The sequence below is a fragment of the Pecten maximus genome, chromosome 1 (genome assembly GCF_902652985.1).
Source record: "Pecten maximus chromosome 1, xPecMax1.1, whole genome shotgun sequence".
NCBI classification, from domain to species: Eukaryota; Metazoa; Mollusca; class Bivalvia; order Pectinida; family Pectinidae; genus Pecten; species Pecten maximus.
The window spans coordinates 22,994,507-23,012,583 of record NC_047015.1 but is presented as its reverse complement, the minus strand read 5'-3'; the positions used below and the strand labels follow the sequence as shown (position 1 = coordinate 23,012,583).

The following is an 18,077-nucleotide window of genomic DNA, read 5'->3' as shown; positions in this document are numbered from 1 at the left end:
TAGTTTGATAATGAAGCGTCACTGTGTATTATAGTATAATAATGAAGCGTCACTGTGTATTATAGTGTGATAATGAAGCGTCATTGTGTGTTATATTTTGATACTGAAGCGTCACTTTGTATTATAGTGTGATAATGAAGCGTCACTTTGTATTATAGTGTGATAATGAAGCGTCAGTTTGAATTATAGTATGATAATGAAGCGTCACTGTGTATTATAGTTTGATAATGAAGCGTCACTGTGTATTATAGTATGATAATGAAGCGTCACTGTGTATTATAGTTTGATAATGAAGCGTAATTGTGTGTTCTATTTTGTGACTGAAGCGTCATTTTGTATTAGAGTTTGTTACCGAAGATCTCATCAATAAAATTTGCATTATTGGTAATGACTAGGACGTAACTGGTTGCATTTGTGTCTAGGTTTCCAATGAATACAAACTTGCTAACGTTTTCCCATAATCTGAATGCTACGGTGGCTGGCAACGGACACAATAGAAAAATGCCATAGTTAGTTCTAATGCAATAATATTGCGTTCAATTTATGCTTTCTATGAGGTTCTTTTCCTAACCACTATACATACAGGGTGTGGAGAACGGAAGCTCCAAACGTGTATGGACTAAGTATGTCTAGGTTACTTTCGTTTTCGCTCAAGAGGAGATCAGATTACCCACGACGCATAGTATAATATAAAACCAAACACCTTTTTGGTTACGAATCAAAAGATTTTTTCGAATGCACATAACAAATGGAACATAAATCACAAGTCGTACATTATTCCACGGCCTATTGGTACTAATATCAAGTACCGACACTACCGTGTCGTACTCACTCCCGCCCAACCCCATCCACCATCACTTCATATGCTTATAATATGTATATTGCACAACAACACCATGAAGGTTCTGTCAATTGTTTAAAGAGAGCACCATCTGCAGGAATTAGTTAACGAGAGACTCGGCTCAGGTGTCCGGGGTCATATCGTTCGCGATTGTACACCTTCCGGGATACTGTGAGGAATGTTGAGGTCACAGATATACTGCATAAGTAAATGTTTATGTTGATGTGTTGCCCCCTCCTCCCTCCCCCTCCCCACGCCGTGACGTAAGCGAGGGGAAGTACCCCATCACACATGCTTGGCTCTCCATCAACCTCACGCCAGATTTGTGGCATTGAAAAATTATGTTTTTACAAAAAGTCTTTGATGCTGGCAAACAGTCAGTATTTCTGGTATCTCTTCATTATGTATACCGTATAGGCCGCAGCGCCATTTTAAACTCTCAGCTTATTTCAGATTTACATTCGTACGCACTGAAATTTGTCGGGAGTGTCGCTGATGCATTGTAATCCACCAGAATCCTTGCTTCTCCGCCTAGACTGGCTAAAATGATAATACTAGCCCATTCCCTCTGTGTTTGAAATTTAGAAATCAGATTTCAAAATTGTCAGTTTAATTTTTATTTACAATTTTAATATATTTTAGACACGAGCCAGTCTATCCCTTTCCATCTTGTTCTCCCATCATTCATCCATTCACCCCTTTTTCCCCTTAACACAAAACGTCATTCGGCTATATCCATCCCTTCATCCGTGATCTATCTATCCTCATCCCTTCCTTGTATTTTTTTTTCAATTGAAATATCTCATGCTTGTTGACCCGGATGGAAGCGTGCGAGGGGTCTTAGAAACCGGAGTATCCGGAGAAAACCCGCGTGGTCGGGCAATGAACCATACCTTTTCACGTTGGACCGAGGATTCCAACCCCGGCCGTCTAGGTGGAAGATAAGTGTCCACCCGACCACCCGACCACTCTCGCTTCAACCTATATACCCCTCCCTTCTCCCACTATATCTCTCCCTTCTCCTCCTATACCCCTACATCCCTCCCTTGTCACCATCACCATCCCTTCTCCCACTATAACTCTCCCTTCTCCTCCTATACCCCTACATCCCTCCCTTGTCACCATCACCATCCCTTCTCCCACTATACCTCTCCCTTCTCCTCCTATACCCCTACATCCCTCCCTTGTCACCATCACCATCCCTTCTCCCACTATAGCTCTCCCTTCTCCTCCTATACCCCTACATCCCTCCCTTGTCACCATCACCATCCCTTCTCCCACTATAGCTCTCCCTTCTCCTCCTATACCCCTACATCCCTCCCTTGTCACCATCACCATCCCTTCTCCCACTATAGCTCTCCCTTCTCCTCCTATACCCCTACATCCCTCCCTTGTCACCATCACCATCCCTTCTCCCACTATATCTCTCCCTTCTCCTATACCCCTACATCCCTCCCTTGTCACCATCACCATCCCTTCTCCCACTATATCTCTCCCTTCTCCTCCTATACCCCTACATCCCTCCCTTGTCACCATCACCATCCTTTTCCCACTATATCTCTCCTTTCGATTCACCCAGCTCTCTCCCGTCTCTATATCCCTTTCCCCTCTCCCCATATTTCTCCCTTCGCACCTTCCTTTCCTTCACTTGTCCAACCCTCAGTATTCCTTCACCCCTCACTTACACAATAGTTCCCGGACGATCTTTTGTACCATCACACCTTCTGCACTATACTCTGCCCCGTGTCCTCCTATACCGCTAAATGCCGTCCCTGGTACCATAACTCTACTTTCCACAGATGACCAGTTCCCCGTGTCCTATAACCATACTGATCTAACGCTGACCAGCCACCATACCTATACCAACTTATATAGACCCGTCCCGTGTACTTACCTCTGTTAGACCGACTGACAGTCCCTCCCTTGTACTATACATCCTGTTTACAACTCTCCCGATTACCTAAACTATACTGTGCTCTAAGTCCCCGTTACCTACTAACCCATATTTATGCTCCTCGCCCGTGTCCTTAATCTATCTGTACTTGACAACTACAGTCCCGTGTCCTATAACACTATCTGATATAACACTACAGTCCCCGGTACCATAACCTTCGTTAGACTACACCACCTATAACCTTCGTATATCAGGCTGACGTCCCCGGCCTTACTATAATGTATAACGACTTACTGACTATTCAATTTTACAATAACAGTTGTAACAGTGAGGGGATAGTACTCTACCGACCAACAGCTCCTCTGTTCACATAGCATGCATACCGAAATCTTGATATTGGAAATTGATCGAGTACCTGACAACTCATAGTACAATCGAAATACCATAGCCTAGATATACGACCTAATACATGCATTGGGGAATTTGATCGAGACTGACAGCCCCTGTGTACCTATAACCTACAACACTGTATATAGACTGACAGTCCCCGAGTACCTATAACCTATACTGTATATAGACTGACTGACAGCCCCCGTGTACCTATAACCTATACTGTATATAGACTGCCAGTCCCCGTGTTCCTATAACCTACAACACTGTATATAGACTGCCAGTCCCCGTGTACCTATAACCTATACTGTATATAGACTGACTGACAGTCCCCGTGTACCTATAACCTATACTGTATATAGACAGACTGACAGTCCCCGTGTACCTATAACCTATACTGTATATAGACTGACTGACAGTCCCCGTGTACCTATAACATTATCTGTTAGATAGAATGGACTGACAGTCCCCGTGTACTATAACCTAATACTGTATATACTGACTGACAGTCCCCCGTGTTACCTATAACCTACTACTGTATATCGACAGAACTAACAGCCCCCGTGTACCTATACCTATACTGTATATAGACAGACTACGTCCCCGTGGTAACCTATAAACCTAACTGTATATAGACTCTGACAGTCCGTCGTGTATCCTATAACCTATACTGTATATAGACTGACAGTCCCCGTGTATCTATAACCTATACTGTATATAGACTGACAGTCCCCGTGTACCTATAACCTATACTGATATATAGACTGACAGTCCCCCGTGTACCTATCACCTATACTGGTATATAGACTGACAGCCCCCGTGATAACCTATAACCTATACTGTATAATAGACTGACAGTCCCCCGTGTAACCTATAACCTATACTGTATATAGATTGACTGACAGTCCCCGTGTACCTATAACCTATACTGTATATAGACTGACAGTCCCCGTGTACCTATAACCTATACTGTATATAGATTGACTGACAGTCCCCGTGTACCTATAACCTATACTGTATATAGACTGACAGTCCCCGTGTACCTATAACCTATACTGTATATAGACTGACAGCCCCCATGTACCTATAACCTATACTGTATATAGACTGACAGTCCCCGTATACCTATAACCTATACTGTATATAGATTGACTGACAGTCCCCGTGTACCTATAACCTATACTGTATATAGACTGACAGTCCCCGTGTACCTATAACCTATACTGTATATAGACTGACAACCCCTGTGTACCTATAACCTATACTGTATATAGACAGACTGACAGCCCCCGTGTACCTATAATCTATACTGTATATAGACAGACTGACAGTCCCCATGTACCTATAACCTATACTGTATATAGACTGACAGTCCCCCTGTGTACCTATAACCTATACTGTATATAGACTGACAGTCCCCGTGTACCTATAACCTATACTGTATATAGACTGACAGTCCCCGTGTACCTATAACCTATACTGTATATAGACTGACAGCCCCCGTGTACCTATAACCTATACTGTATATAGACAGACTGACAGCCCGTGTACCTATAACCTATACTGTATATAGACTGACAGCCCCCGTGTACCTATAACCTACAACACTGTATATAGACTGACAGTCCCCGTGTACCTATAACCTATACTGTATATAGACTGACAGCCCCGTGTACCTATAACCTATACTGTATATAGACAGACTGACAGTCCCCGTGTACCTATAACCTATACTGTATATAGACTGACAGCCCCCGTGTACCTATAACCTATACTGTATATAGACTGACTGACAGTCCCCGTGTACCTATAACCTATACTGTATATAGACTGACAGCCCCCGTGTACCTATAACCTAAACTGTATATAGACTGACTGACAGTCCCCGTGTACCTATAACCTATACAGTGTATAGACTGACAGTCCCCGTGTACTTTATACCTATACTGTATATAGACTGACAGTCCCCGTGTACCTATAACCTATACTGTATATAGACAGACTGACAGTCCCCGTGTACCTATAACCTATACTGTATATAGACTGACAGTCCCCGTGTACCTATAACCTATACTGTATATAGACAGACTGACAGTCCCCGTGTACCTATAACCTATACTGTATATAGACTGACAGTCCCCGTGTACCTATAACCTATACTGTATATAGACTGACAGTCCCCGTGTACCTATAACCTATACTGTATATAGACTGACAGCCCCCGTGTACCTATAACCTATACTGTATATAGACAGACTGACAGTCCCCGTGTACCTATAACCTATACTGTATATAGACAGACAGCCCCCGTGTACCTATAACCTATACTGTATATAGACTGACAGTCCCCGTGTATCTATAACCTATACTGTATATAGACTGACTGACAGTCCCCGTGTACCTATAACCTATACTGTATATAGATTGACTGACCGGTCCCAGTGATACCTATAACCTATTACTGTATATAGACTGACAGTCCCGTTAACCTATAACCTATACTGTATTAGATTTGACTGACAGTCCCCGCTGTACCTATAACTTGTTGTATAAGAATGACTCTAGCCGAGCGGTATATTGCGGCTAGTATTTACCAGGGTTACATACTCCCCCTCCAGGAAAGAACTCGTCCTCGAGTTTCCAGGGGTAACAGCGATGCTTTCGCAAGCAGCGATGAGTATCATTCCCGAGTCCCTACATGGGCGCCAATGTAACAGATTGCAGGATTAATTAAATTTAAATCACTGCCTCCGCTAGGGATCGAACCCGGGACCCCTGGCTTACTAGTCTTACGCTCAACCGATCGAGCTAAAGAGAAGATCTCTCTAGCCGAGCGGTATATTGCGGCTAGTATTTACCAGGGTTACATGTATATAGACTGACAGCCCCCGTGTACCTATAACCTATACTGTATATAGACTGACAGCCCCCGTGTACCTGTCCTATAACCTATACTGTATATAGACTGACAGCCCATGTACATCAACAGAGGCTAGACTTACATGCACAGCCCCTAAGTTGACTGGTATGCCCAGTATGCCACTCGCACAGCATTGCTCACTAATACCGAGACACAAATTGGAACACTTGTATAATGTAATCAGTATTTGGATAAGCTTACCTTGGATTTAGATAAAAATCACAGAATTCCCTACCAACCTAACTCATTAAAGTGTGATACACTTTTTGATGATATGAATTTCAAAGGACATGTACAAGTATTATAGAAGGCCCGAAGTGTTGTGTACATATGTACACGTACCGACTCCAATAGGCGACAATGGATACTCTTCACTCTGGCCACCACGTGAGACTCGTGAAACATAACCAAAATACCAGAAGTATCTAGATAACTACATATGTTTAAAGTTGGATAAAGATAGGTATCAATGCATCATGTGTAGTATATCAACCTATCAGTCGACCCCGCGTTCCCAAACCTCTGTAACTACGTTAAGTAAGCATTTCATGTGTAGATAAAAAGTCGTGGTCAATAGATCAATATGCTGCAGGATTTGGACGACATATGTTTATGCAATAAAATTGGTGCTTAGGTTTAATCACCGCTAAAATAATGACGGTTCCCCAATAAAATTGGTTTTTGATTTTTTTTTTTCAGGAAAATTTCCAAGCAAACAGTCAGTGGGTGTTAACAGCCACAGGCAATTGGCAAACGGTGTGTGTATTGCGGAGTCCCTGTGAGAACATATGTCAAGGTCAGTGAGTTACGGATGGCGTCAAGGTCAGTGAGAGACTGGTGATGTCAAAGTTAGTGAGAGACTGATGATGTCAAGGTAAGTGAGAGACTGATGATGTCAAAGTTAGTGAGAGACTGATGATGTCAAGGTAAGTGAGAGACTGGTGATGTCAAGGTCAGCGAGTTACTGATAGCGTCAAGGTCAGTGAGAGACTGATGATGTCAAAGTTAGTGAGAGACTGGTGATGTCAAAGTTAGTGAGAGACTGGTGATGTCAAGGTCAGTGAGAGACTGGTGATGTCAAAGTTAGTGAGAGACTGATGATGTCAAGGTCAGTGAGAGACTGATGATGTCAAGGAAAGTGAGAGACTGATGATGTCAAGGTAAGTGAGAGACTGGTGATGTCAAGGAAAGTGAGAGACTGATGATGTCAAGGTAAGTGAGAGACTGGTGATGTCAAGGTCAGTTAGTTACTGATTATGTCAAGGTCAGTGAATTACTGATTGTATCAAGGTCAGTGAGAGACTGATGATGTCAAAGTTAGTGAGAGACTGATGATGTCAAGGAAAGTGAGAGACTGGTGATGTCAAAGTTAGTGAGAGACTGATGATGTCAAAGTTAGTGAGAGACTGGTGATGTCAAGGTCAGTGAATTACTGATTGTATCAAGGTCAGTGAGAGACTGATGATGTCAAGGTAAGTGAGAGACTGGTGATGTCAAGGTCAGTGAGTTGCTGATTATGTCCAGGCCAGTGAGTTACTGATTGTGTCAAGGTCAGTGAGAGACTGATGGTGTCAAGGTCAGTGAGTTACTGATGGTGTCAAGATCAGTGAGTAACTGATGATTAGGGTGTCATTGGATATAAAGTGTATCGATATATAAATAGTAAAAGAAAATTTGGTGTCGATGTCAGTTGTAGAGAAGATTCCACAGAAGGGATGTTTATAAAGCCATTGAAGTCAGGATCAGGATATCAGTTTAATTTACCCGAAGCACAAATATTTCTGTGGTAACCGGTGACAATGAACATGCGGTTGCTGTCAGTTAACAGATACCTAAAAAATCGATAATTTATCTGAACGGTATGTTCATTTTTACATTAGTAATAAAACTGTAATACACGGTTGGTAATCTCCTCCCACCGATCCTCCTACCGTCCCATACGGCGCCCACATGAAAGCCGGCCTCACCTTATGGCCTTGGATAACGAGATTGTGATGGGCAGGACTGACGGCTGGTTGCTTCAATTAATGTTACTTCTCACGTACATTTCAAGCTTCAAAAGATAAAGTACTGGAAAATAATGTCCGTTTACAATATTGTTGAAGTGTATAAGGGGGTCACTTCGAGTGAACACCCGAGGCTTCAGCAGCTGGGTATGTTTATAGCCTCGTATTATATTGGTAAACAAAGGAGCTAATCACAATCTAACATATCAAAGCATCATGTAGTTTATATCTTATTTCAAAAATACTACATCTCCGACCTAGGAGTACTTATGATGGATTGAAAACAAGAACATACTATTGTATATTGTATGCCGATATTTGGAGCTCTCATTTATCTTTTAAAGAGGATGAATAATTAATTAGCTCCCGAAGATTATTTTTGTAACTTCCAGTCATTATTAGGACGCTGCTAGTATTTGTTTTTGTTGCTGTGAACTAGTCTAGCTAAGACAATGGGTGTCATTGTTTTGTATTATAGGAAGTATGGGGGTATCTATCAGGCCATTTGGGATCTGCAGTAAAGTGTCATATTCAACTAAATGAAATCAGGGTTTTCAAATACAAAACATCTGAGGGAATATCTTTGCAGTCTTTCTTTAATTTGATTTCATAAAGAGTACAGTATTAAATAATGGCAAAAAGGGTACTGAATAAGGACAAAAAATGGTACTTCATAATAACAAAAAGGGTACCAAGTAATGAAAAACAAGGTACCTAATGATGACAAAAAGATTACCTAGTAATGACAAAAAGGGTACTTAGTAACGACAAAAAGGGTACTTAATAACGACAAAAAGGGTACTTAATAATGACAAAAAGGGTACTTAATAATGACATAAAAGGGCACTTAATAATGACATAAAAGGGTACTTAATAATGACATCAAAGGGTACTTAATAATGACATCAAAGGGTACTTAATAATGACATAAAATGGTACTTAATAATGGCATAAAAGGGTACTTAATAATGACATAAAGAGTACCTAATAATGACAAAAAGGGTACTTAATAATGACAAAAAGGTTACCTAATAATGACAAAAAGGGTACTTAATAATGACATAAAAGGGTACTTAATAATGACATAAAAGGGTACTTAATAATGACATAAAAGGGTACTTAATAATGACATAAAGAGTACCTAATACTGACAAAAAGGGTACTTAATAACGACAAAAAGGGTACTTAATAATGACATAAAAGGGTACTTAATAATGACATAAAAGGGTACTTAATAACTGCAAAAAGTGTACTTAGTAACGACAAAAAGGGTACTTAGTAACGACAAAAAGGGTACTTAATAATGACATAAAAGGGTACTTAATAATGACATAAAAGGGTACTTAATAACTGCAAAAGTGTACTTAGTAACGACAAAAAGGGTACCTAATAATGACAAAAAGGGTACCTAATAATGACAAAAGGGTACTTAATAATGACAAAAAGGGTACCTAATGATGACAAAAAGGGTACTTAATGATGACAAAAATGGTACTTAATAATGACAAAAAGGACACCTAATAATGACAAAAAGGGTACTTAATAATGAACAGAAACAATCTATGAACCATCACCGTCCTAAGTTGACATAAATTAATGTACTTCTTCTTCGGTGATATGTATTTTATTGCATTGTAACTGGGAGACAATGAACATGTCCCCTAAAAGTTCCAGGTCGGCTCTATCAGATTGATAATTGCTTTTCCTCACTCATCCTAAGAACTGAGTTATGTTCTCAATACAAGACGCAGAAAGCATGACAGGAAAAGAGTTCATATAAATGTCATTATAAGCCAAGAAACCAGGGGACAAATGTAAAAATAGTAGCTAAGAACCAGGGGACAAATGTCATCAGTAACCAAGAAACCAAGGGACAAATGTCAATTGTAACCAAGAAACCAGGGGACAAATGGCGATTGTAACAAAGAAACCAGGGGACAAATGTCTAAAGTAGCAAAGAAAGCAGGGGACAAATGTCAATAGAAGCCAAGAAACCAGGGGACAAATGTCAATAGAAGCCAAGAAACCAGAGGGACAAATGTCAATTGTAACCAAGAAACCAGGGGACAAATGTCAATTGTAACCAAGAAACAAGGGAACAAATGACAATGGTTACCAAGAAACCAGGGGACAAATGGCAATTGTAACCAAAAACCAGGGGACAGATACCAATAGTAGCCTTGAAACCTGTGGGCAAATGCAAAATTGTTAAAGCAACCAGCAATCTCGAGTGTCGGCTTTGTTACAGTTCTGCCCGGCAAAAGGCTTTGATACAATTCCACCCGACAATAGGCTTTGTTACGATACACCAGACAACAGGCTTTGTTACGGTACCGCCTGACAATAGGCTTTGTTACAATACCATCCGACAATAGGCTTTGTTACAATACCACCCGACAATAGGCTTTGTTACAGTATCACCCGACAATAGGCTTTGTTACAATACCACCTGACAATAGGTTTTGTTATAGTACCGCCCGACAATAGGCTTTGTTACAATACCATCCGACAATAGGCTTTGTTACAGTACCGACAGACAATAGACTGTGTTATAGTACCGCCTGACAATAGGCTTTGTTACAATATCACCCGACAATAGGCTTTGTAACAATACCATCCGACAATAGGCTTTGTTACAGTACCGACAGACAATAGACTGTGTTATAGTACCGCCTGACAATAGGCTTTGTTACAATACCACCCGACAATAGGCTTTGTTACAATACCATCCGACAATAGGCTTTGTTACAATACCATCCGACAACAGGTTTGTTACAATTCCATCCGACAATAGGCTTTGTTACAATACCACCCGACAATAGGCTTTGTTACAAAACCACCCGACAATAGGCTTTGTTACAATACCACCCGAGAATAGGCTTTGTTACAATACCACCCGACAATAGGCTTTGTTACAATACCACCCGAGAATAGGCTTTGTTACAATACCACCCGACAATAGGCTTTGTTACAATACCACCCGACAATAGGCGTCTAAGATCATTGGTATAAACAATAAACGTCATTGGAAATGATTGTCTTCAGTTTTTTTCTAAAGAGACAATTTGCGTCATTAATGACGGTAATATAATTATCACTAGTAAGGTATGTTAAAAGACCTGGTTGCGTTTGTTAAATTATGTACGACCAGTTCAATATTTGCAATACATCTTTAATAGCAGAATGAATAATTTTACCACTAACTATATAATTATCTCAAGTGCAAGCTTAGCAATGCATTGACTGTTAATACATTTGACAGCCAAGGCGTATCTGGGGTCATTCATTCCGATATCAAACTTTGAACCAAAGCCCTGTCCTCGTACTCTCCTGTTATCTATATCTACCTTTTTAACATATATCGACACTGTAAATGTATCTTACATAAAAAACATGTATCGGCTTCATAGCTATAACAACAGGCGCAGGAGCCGGAAGTGGGTGATTTTGTCTATGTCGTAGAGTTCCGGTTCCATCGTACCTGTTATTAAGACGAGATAGCTGGTGACTAAAACTACTGGTATAGAATCCCAGTCAGTTAAATCAGTCCCAGTTATCTGACGACAATTTATGATGCACAATTGTCCCGCTGTGGCCACACCGATAACTATGATGGAGTGTACTTCTACTTGTCACTCCCTGCCACTTAGGATGTGTAGTGATTGGGTTCGAATCATTATGTTGGTATGGCAGGAAGACAATCTGGGGTCAATGGGTCATACCATCACCTGCTACTCGACAACTAACTGGGCCTTTCTATGACGTCACTGATCTACAATATTAGGAAAACTTTTAGGAAATATATGATGCACAGGTACAGTATGCTAATACACACGTAGTACAATGTATCCTTGGGACACCAGTTGACCTTGGTTCATATCCCGGGGTGGTGGCTGTCTGACCTTGAGACAAGTCCCGGGGCATATATATCACATTCTGTTTCTGGATAATTGTTTTACTTATGTTTTCATTGTGTGGATATAATGAGTGTATTGTTGTGAATCATAAACGCTGCGCGGACAGATATCGTCGTCAGGTTCTCAGACGTACTAAATGTCTGAGGTGACCTCGGCTGGTTTAGTTGTCACCAACAGGCATCTTAGAATCAACTCTATTCATATATAGCGAAAAACGTATGAACATGTGTGTATGTTATACAAAACTCCATAACGAATCAGGCCAGATCCAATTATACATCATGTAATTTTGAACTCGGTCAACCAGACACACAAGGAACGCTATTATTTTATCAGATGCCTTATTGTTCGCGGAAACCCAGAGGTAGATTTAAATGTAATAAATTGGATGTGAATTTCCATGATATCGCCATTTATTATAGCTGATGTTACGATTAATTTGCATCATTTCTCGTTGCCACAGGTCTTTCTCCGATGAACTTTGGCAAATGGCATTGCACCGAGTTACGTGACAGTTGGCCAGAGAGCACGTGATCTGACTGTCCTTTGAAATGCTTTTCCAGTGTTATAAGTGTGTTTTTTTCCTAATTCAAGTCAATGTGATATGCCAGTGTTGAATTAATGGCTGTTTGTAGAAGGTGACGATGCTGGGTCGGTGACAGATCTAGAGAGGCAGTGTTTCCAGACTGTACGGTCCTACCTGGCTCCATGTTACTGTAGCTTACTGAAGCGTAGCTATATATATATATATACATAGTACACCTTGTCGAATCCCGTTACTAAAACAATTCATCATCAGTACACCGGGGTTTCACTAAGGAGCATCATAATTACAACATTTTTCACACGTAGTTCACGTGTGAACTCATTAACACGGCCTTATGTGACGTCGTAAAATGAAACTGACATATGTCACAACTTTCTGATTACATACAGAGGTCGTAGTAAATCTATCCCTAGGTTCCGTGCCAGAGTTCTGTGGGGGGACGCAATTGAACTCTGGGAGGGATTGGTAGTAAAGGCGACAACATATACACATACACATGTCAAGAGAAAAGTAGGCGATAAAAAGGGACAATATGGCGGAATTATCGCCTATAAAAGTATGCTTATTTTTTGCATAACACTCGTCAGCTGAAAGGCCGCAAGGCCGTAAAAATAAATAAATAAATTGCATAACAAGAAAGATAAATGGGGTTTTTTAAATAGTCTTTTCATATCAGATTGATTAAGTGAATTTCAGCTGAGTCCACAATTCGTTAAGACATCAAATCCAAAATGTATATATAAATACTCCAACACTGACGGGTTTAAAAAAGACGCGTACCACTTTTGCCGGTCGGTGTACATCTATCTATAGACACGCCATTTAGATTCCCATATCATGTTACTGCCGATAGCCATGTGTCATTAACATCTCACATAATGTACTAATGTGACAGACTATAGATGCATGTATTAAAATGTATGTGAAAACGATAGTACATTAATGTATCTAAACCATGTCTAAAATTAGCACAGAATAAACACAGACCAATATACTTAAAATCAAATCCTTGTTTCCTCGATAGAACGGGAAAAGAGATCTGATTAAAACACACGCATGTCGTTTCACTTTCGACGTTTGAACTAAGAAATGTTACAGGTTTATGTATACCAGCACTCACAAAGGGGAGGTTACTCTGTACAGTCATGTGTTCTCGCTTCCCCATTGTTGTAACATTGGCTAGGTGTGGGGTTTACACCTATGAAAAGATATTTGATGTGACAATTTGGCGACAGCATGTAAAGAAACCCTAGTTCAAGGTCAACACGCCACAAAGCGTGCCAGTAAGTTGTCCCCTCAGTGTAAATATCACGGGGAAATTTTCGCCCCACAAGTAAATAGTAGTAATAGATGTCCATATCATGTTATAACCACTTTTGTTTATATAAACCTTGGAACTGGAACGTGTGTCTCAGTGCATTTGTTGTTCTTAACACGAGGAATGTAGCTGGTAAAGGGACACCTAATCTATGGACATGTGAGGGGCGGGGGGAGGGAGGTACTACATATATGGCTTGGGGGGGGGGGGGGGGGGTACTACATATATGGCTGGGGGGGGGGGGGGGTACTACATATATGGCTGGGGGGGGGGGGGTACTACATATATGGCTGGGTAGCACCATTGTGGTGGACAAAGAAAGTCAAAACTAATTATGTAATGATGATCTAAATACATTTTACTTGACATTAAATGTATGTGTTACATAGAGCAGCACTAGGGAACATAGATTGGCACTTCACTCCGACACTGTCCAGACAGTAAAGAAAGATTAACAGTTTCGAGGCTAAATGTGAAAGTGCTAGAAAAACAAACTTATCAGTTAGCACATGGCAGTACAGACGATTGAAAGGACCTCGTACTGCCAACAGGCCCACCAGCATGGCGAGATACCTGGACCAGCATTGGTGCACGTATCGAACAGGAAAGAGAAACCGAGGACGAAGGAATGTCTGACTACAGTCGCCTTCTAAATACCATGTCCTGTTACAATAGTCACTATAACCAATAAAATATTGACACCACCACAACCTCATGTCCTGTTACCATAGTTACTATACCCAATAAACATTGGCACCACCACAACCTCATGTCCTGTTACCATAGTTACTATACCCAATAAACATTGGCACCACCACAACCTCATGTCCTGTTACCATAGTTACTATACCCAATAAAACATTGGTACCACCACAACCTCATGTCCTGTTACCATAGTTACTATACCCAATAAAACATTGGCACCACCACAACATCATGTCCTATTACCATAGTTACTATACCCAATAAAACATTGGCACCACCACAACCTTATGTCCTGTTACTATAGTTACTATAGTTGCTATACCCAATAAATCATTGACATCACCACAACCTAATCCCCGTGTTAGAGTGTTGTGATAATCCCCGTGTAAGAGTGTTGTAATAATCCCCGTTTTAAATTGTTTTAATAATTCCCGTGTTTAAGTGTTGCAATAAATACCGCGTTAAAGTGTTATGTCTCGCTGATTTAACAATGTAATCAGCATAACGTCGACACCGAGGCACACTGACGAATGTCTGCACCACTGGGACTTGGTAAGGTCCTTATCGGCCCCAACACTCCATACTGATACATGCATTGAGGTCTCGATAGTAAGCTAAAGGGTCACAACGATAGTCTAATTCTTGTGTTTGCTCACAGCTCTACACTTTTTAATATGTCCATATTACGATATTTTAATAATGGATTCTTTTGGAAATTATCCGAGATAACAGTGGACAGAAAAGTTTAATAAGGACCTTTATCACAGAAGATTCCAAATGTCCACTTAAACCCCTCCCCTCGCTAAATTCCAGTCAAAGTAAAACCCTCCTCACTCTCACAACAATCCGAATATTTCACATCCCACCGATAAGGTCAAGCCAATCTCCCTAGTGTCCGAGTATAATAAATACACGCCAATTCTTCCAGTAGCACAAGCCTTCAAGTATCCACATACGCGAATGATTTGTTTACTCCGAAAACAACCCCGAAATTGAGTGTTGAGAGTGGGCCTGAAGGGGCTGTTCCTATGATACTAGAAACTAATTATTATCTCGCTCGACAATAAGGGTACGAGATAGCGGTAACATAAAGTTACGGGATTCGGAAAGCGCTTCAGTCGAGACTGGCACCTTGATGTGAAGAAGTCCATCATTTCTGATCTACCAACCAGAGAGATTGATGGTCACTTGAGGGCAGAAGTGTCTAAACTGTTACAAAGGGTCTGTGGTTTGTATACCAGACTCGAATCTGTATGTATACGGGTGTCATCTATGGCGGACATTTCCGTAAACTGACCGTGCATTTAATGATCTGATCTTTTCTACCACGGACCGGTATGTGATGATGGACACAGAACACCTTTGGTGTGTCCATTTACCGTGTCATTCACAGGGGTATTGTACAAATAAATGTAGGCTACCGACTACTAACACACCCAACGACTCGCGGATTCCGTGCGGAAGTGGCGATAGTCCGGTGTACATGTGAGGGTGATGGGATAAACAGGCAGTGCGATACTATCGCCTTCCGGCGTGCATTCGTTCCGTGTATTACATATATAGATGTATACGGTATGTGTATGTATGTGTGGTGCCGACAGCATGTAAACACACTCACTTCTATCATATTGAGTGCACGCATATCTGTCAACGTGTGACCATTTTAATCAAAATATCCCTACATAAATCATATGCTAATGCCCACCATCAAACACATTAAGATGTCCCGTTTCCCTCACTAACTACATGTGTTATATATACAGTCTTGAGTTTCCCACACAAAGCCTAAGGCATAATGGTGACACACTTACTTTCGACATCGCCAGAGTGACACCGGTTGTCCCGACGCCTTAGATAATGTGTATATTTAGTATTGGTATGGAATCTCAAACTTTGGTGATATTTCTTTGTTTTAGACAGGACGGGATCACTGTTGACATGACTGACCATGTCTTGATACACCATGATTGATTTTACAGATAACGATAAGGGGTAAAGGATTCAAAATATGACAAGGTTATAAATGACACCGGACAGACTCACTAAATTGGTGACAACTCGGTCAAGATGATTATAAATGGTCAGATGAACCGTGTCGTCTTTATTACCACTCAGGACCCTGGCGACCAGCCTCGTCCGAACCATAACACCACATCTCCACCTGTCATCACCCCCCCCCCCCCCCCCCCCCCCCTAGACTGATTGGTACACTTACCTGTTACTCTTGTTGTGTTTGATTGCCGATTGTCCTACGAAGTCCTGTATTGTTTTGAGTGAGTAAGGCTCGGCCGAGATTCCCTGGGCTCTCTGTTTCCGCGGACCAACCGATGCCTTAATTGTCGGGAACACTGATTGGTATTTATCCAGTTGACTACGAAGCTGTAATATTTTCTCCTCTTTTTGTTCCAATTGCCTTTGGAGAGCTTTAATTTGCTCATCCTTGCTCCTTAAAAGGAGCTGCACGTCCTGAAGAGAGCCCATTTTCAGATTGTTGTTGTCCATGTCCGGCGTTATATCCGACAGGTTGCTGTCGTCTGCTAAACCGGAAACATCCATTTGAACTTCATCAAACTATTTTTTTCTCTGAATGAAGACATGTAAAACTAACTCATTCATCGAGTGTACACACTTTCACTTACACAACTTGTATAGTACGGGGTCCTCCACTAGATATGGTCGTACTGTATCGCCTCGCACTCGGACTGCTCCGCTTTAACTTGTATACAACAGATCACAGCTGGCATATTTTTTGTACAACGGTATGTCACATGACCCACTAGGTTATACTACTTACTCTTATCAAGGGCAGGTAATAAATCAGATCTCCCCGCGGCTGTGAGGGAGCTCTACCTGCGGAAAGTCTACGGTGTGTAATTAGTTACCACCGAATGAGATATATTCGTTACATAAGTGTGTGCTGGTGGGCCGGGCTCAGCGGGTGTGAGCAGTGAGCGCTATATACTCTAGCGCCAACTCCTCAGGGAACCGATCGCGAGCGCCTGACCAAAAGTGGGGCGCAGTATGAAACATTTGATTTAACTAGTTATCATATGTAAACTTAACATAACAAATCACGTGTAAAATCGCCAGCGTGACAAAGGGATTTAACAGTCTACTTAGCGGAAAATGTTAGAAAAGTCATCTGCGTGAAATGGCGCCTCGGGTACTTGTCATGGCTTGACAAGTGTATGTTTGGTGACAATTAATTACATCAACACTTATTTACATTAAAACCTCTAATGTACACTACAGGTAGAGCGATTTTTCGGACCAGGGATGGTCTTTGTATCGGTTGACTAAGCCTATATTACCAGGAGGGAGAATGACACACGAATGACTTTACAACAGGCGACAGTAATGACACCCGACCCAATCAAAGCATTGTAAAGGAACACACCAGCGTGTTGTGGAAATATTACGTGCGTTTACAAGTGAATTATAATTCGATCGTATAGATCCCACCTGCATGGCTCACGCTTTCATCACAAATTGACCGAAATACCCATAACACGCTGTAGATTTACCGGTGTATCATATCG

At 41.2% G+C, this 18,077-nt stretch overlaps 1 protein-coding gene across 6 annotated transcripts in view; it reads right to left on the bottom strand.

The window, feature by feature from the left end:
• LOC117328060 (cGMP-dependent protein kinase 1-like) overlaps nucleotides 1-17,667 on the bottom strand; it is a 121,616-nt gene extending 103,949 nt beyond the window's left edge. For all 6 annotated transcript variants that reach the window (XR_004532793.1, XR_004532794.1, XR_004532816.1 and 3 more), the window contains exon 1: nucleotides 16,754-17,667. Coding sequence is in view for 1 of the 6 variants with exons in the window: in XM_033885400.1 (XP_033741291.1) it covers nucleotides 16,754-17,094 (341 nt within the window). In the remaining 5 variants the exon portion in view is untranslated. The remainder of the gene's footprint in view (nucleotides 1-16,753) is intronic.
• Between the last annotated feature and the right edge of the window lie 410 nt (nucleotides 17,668-18,077).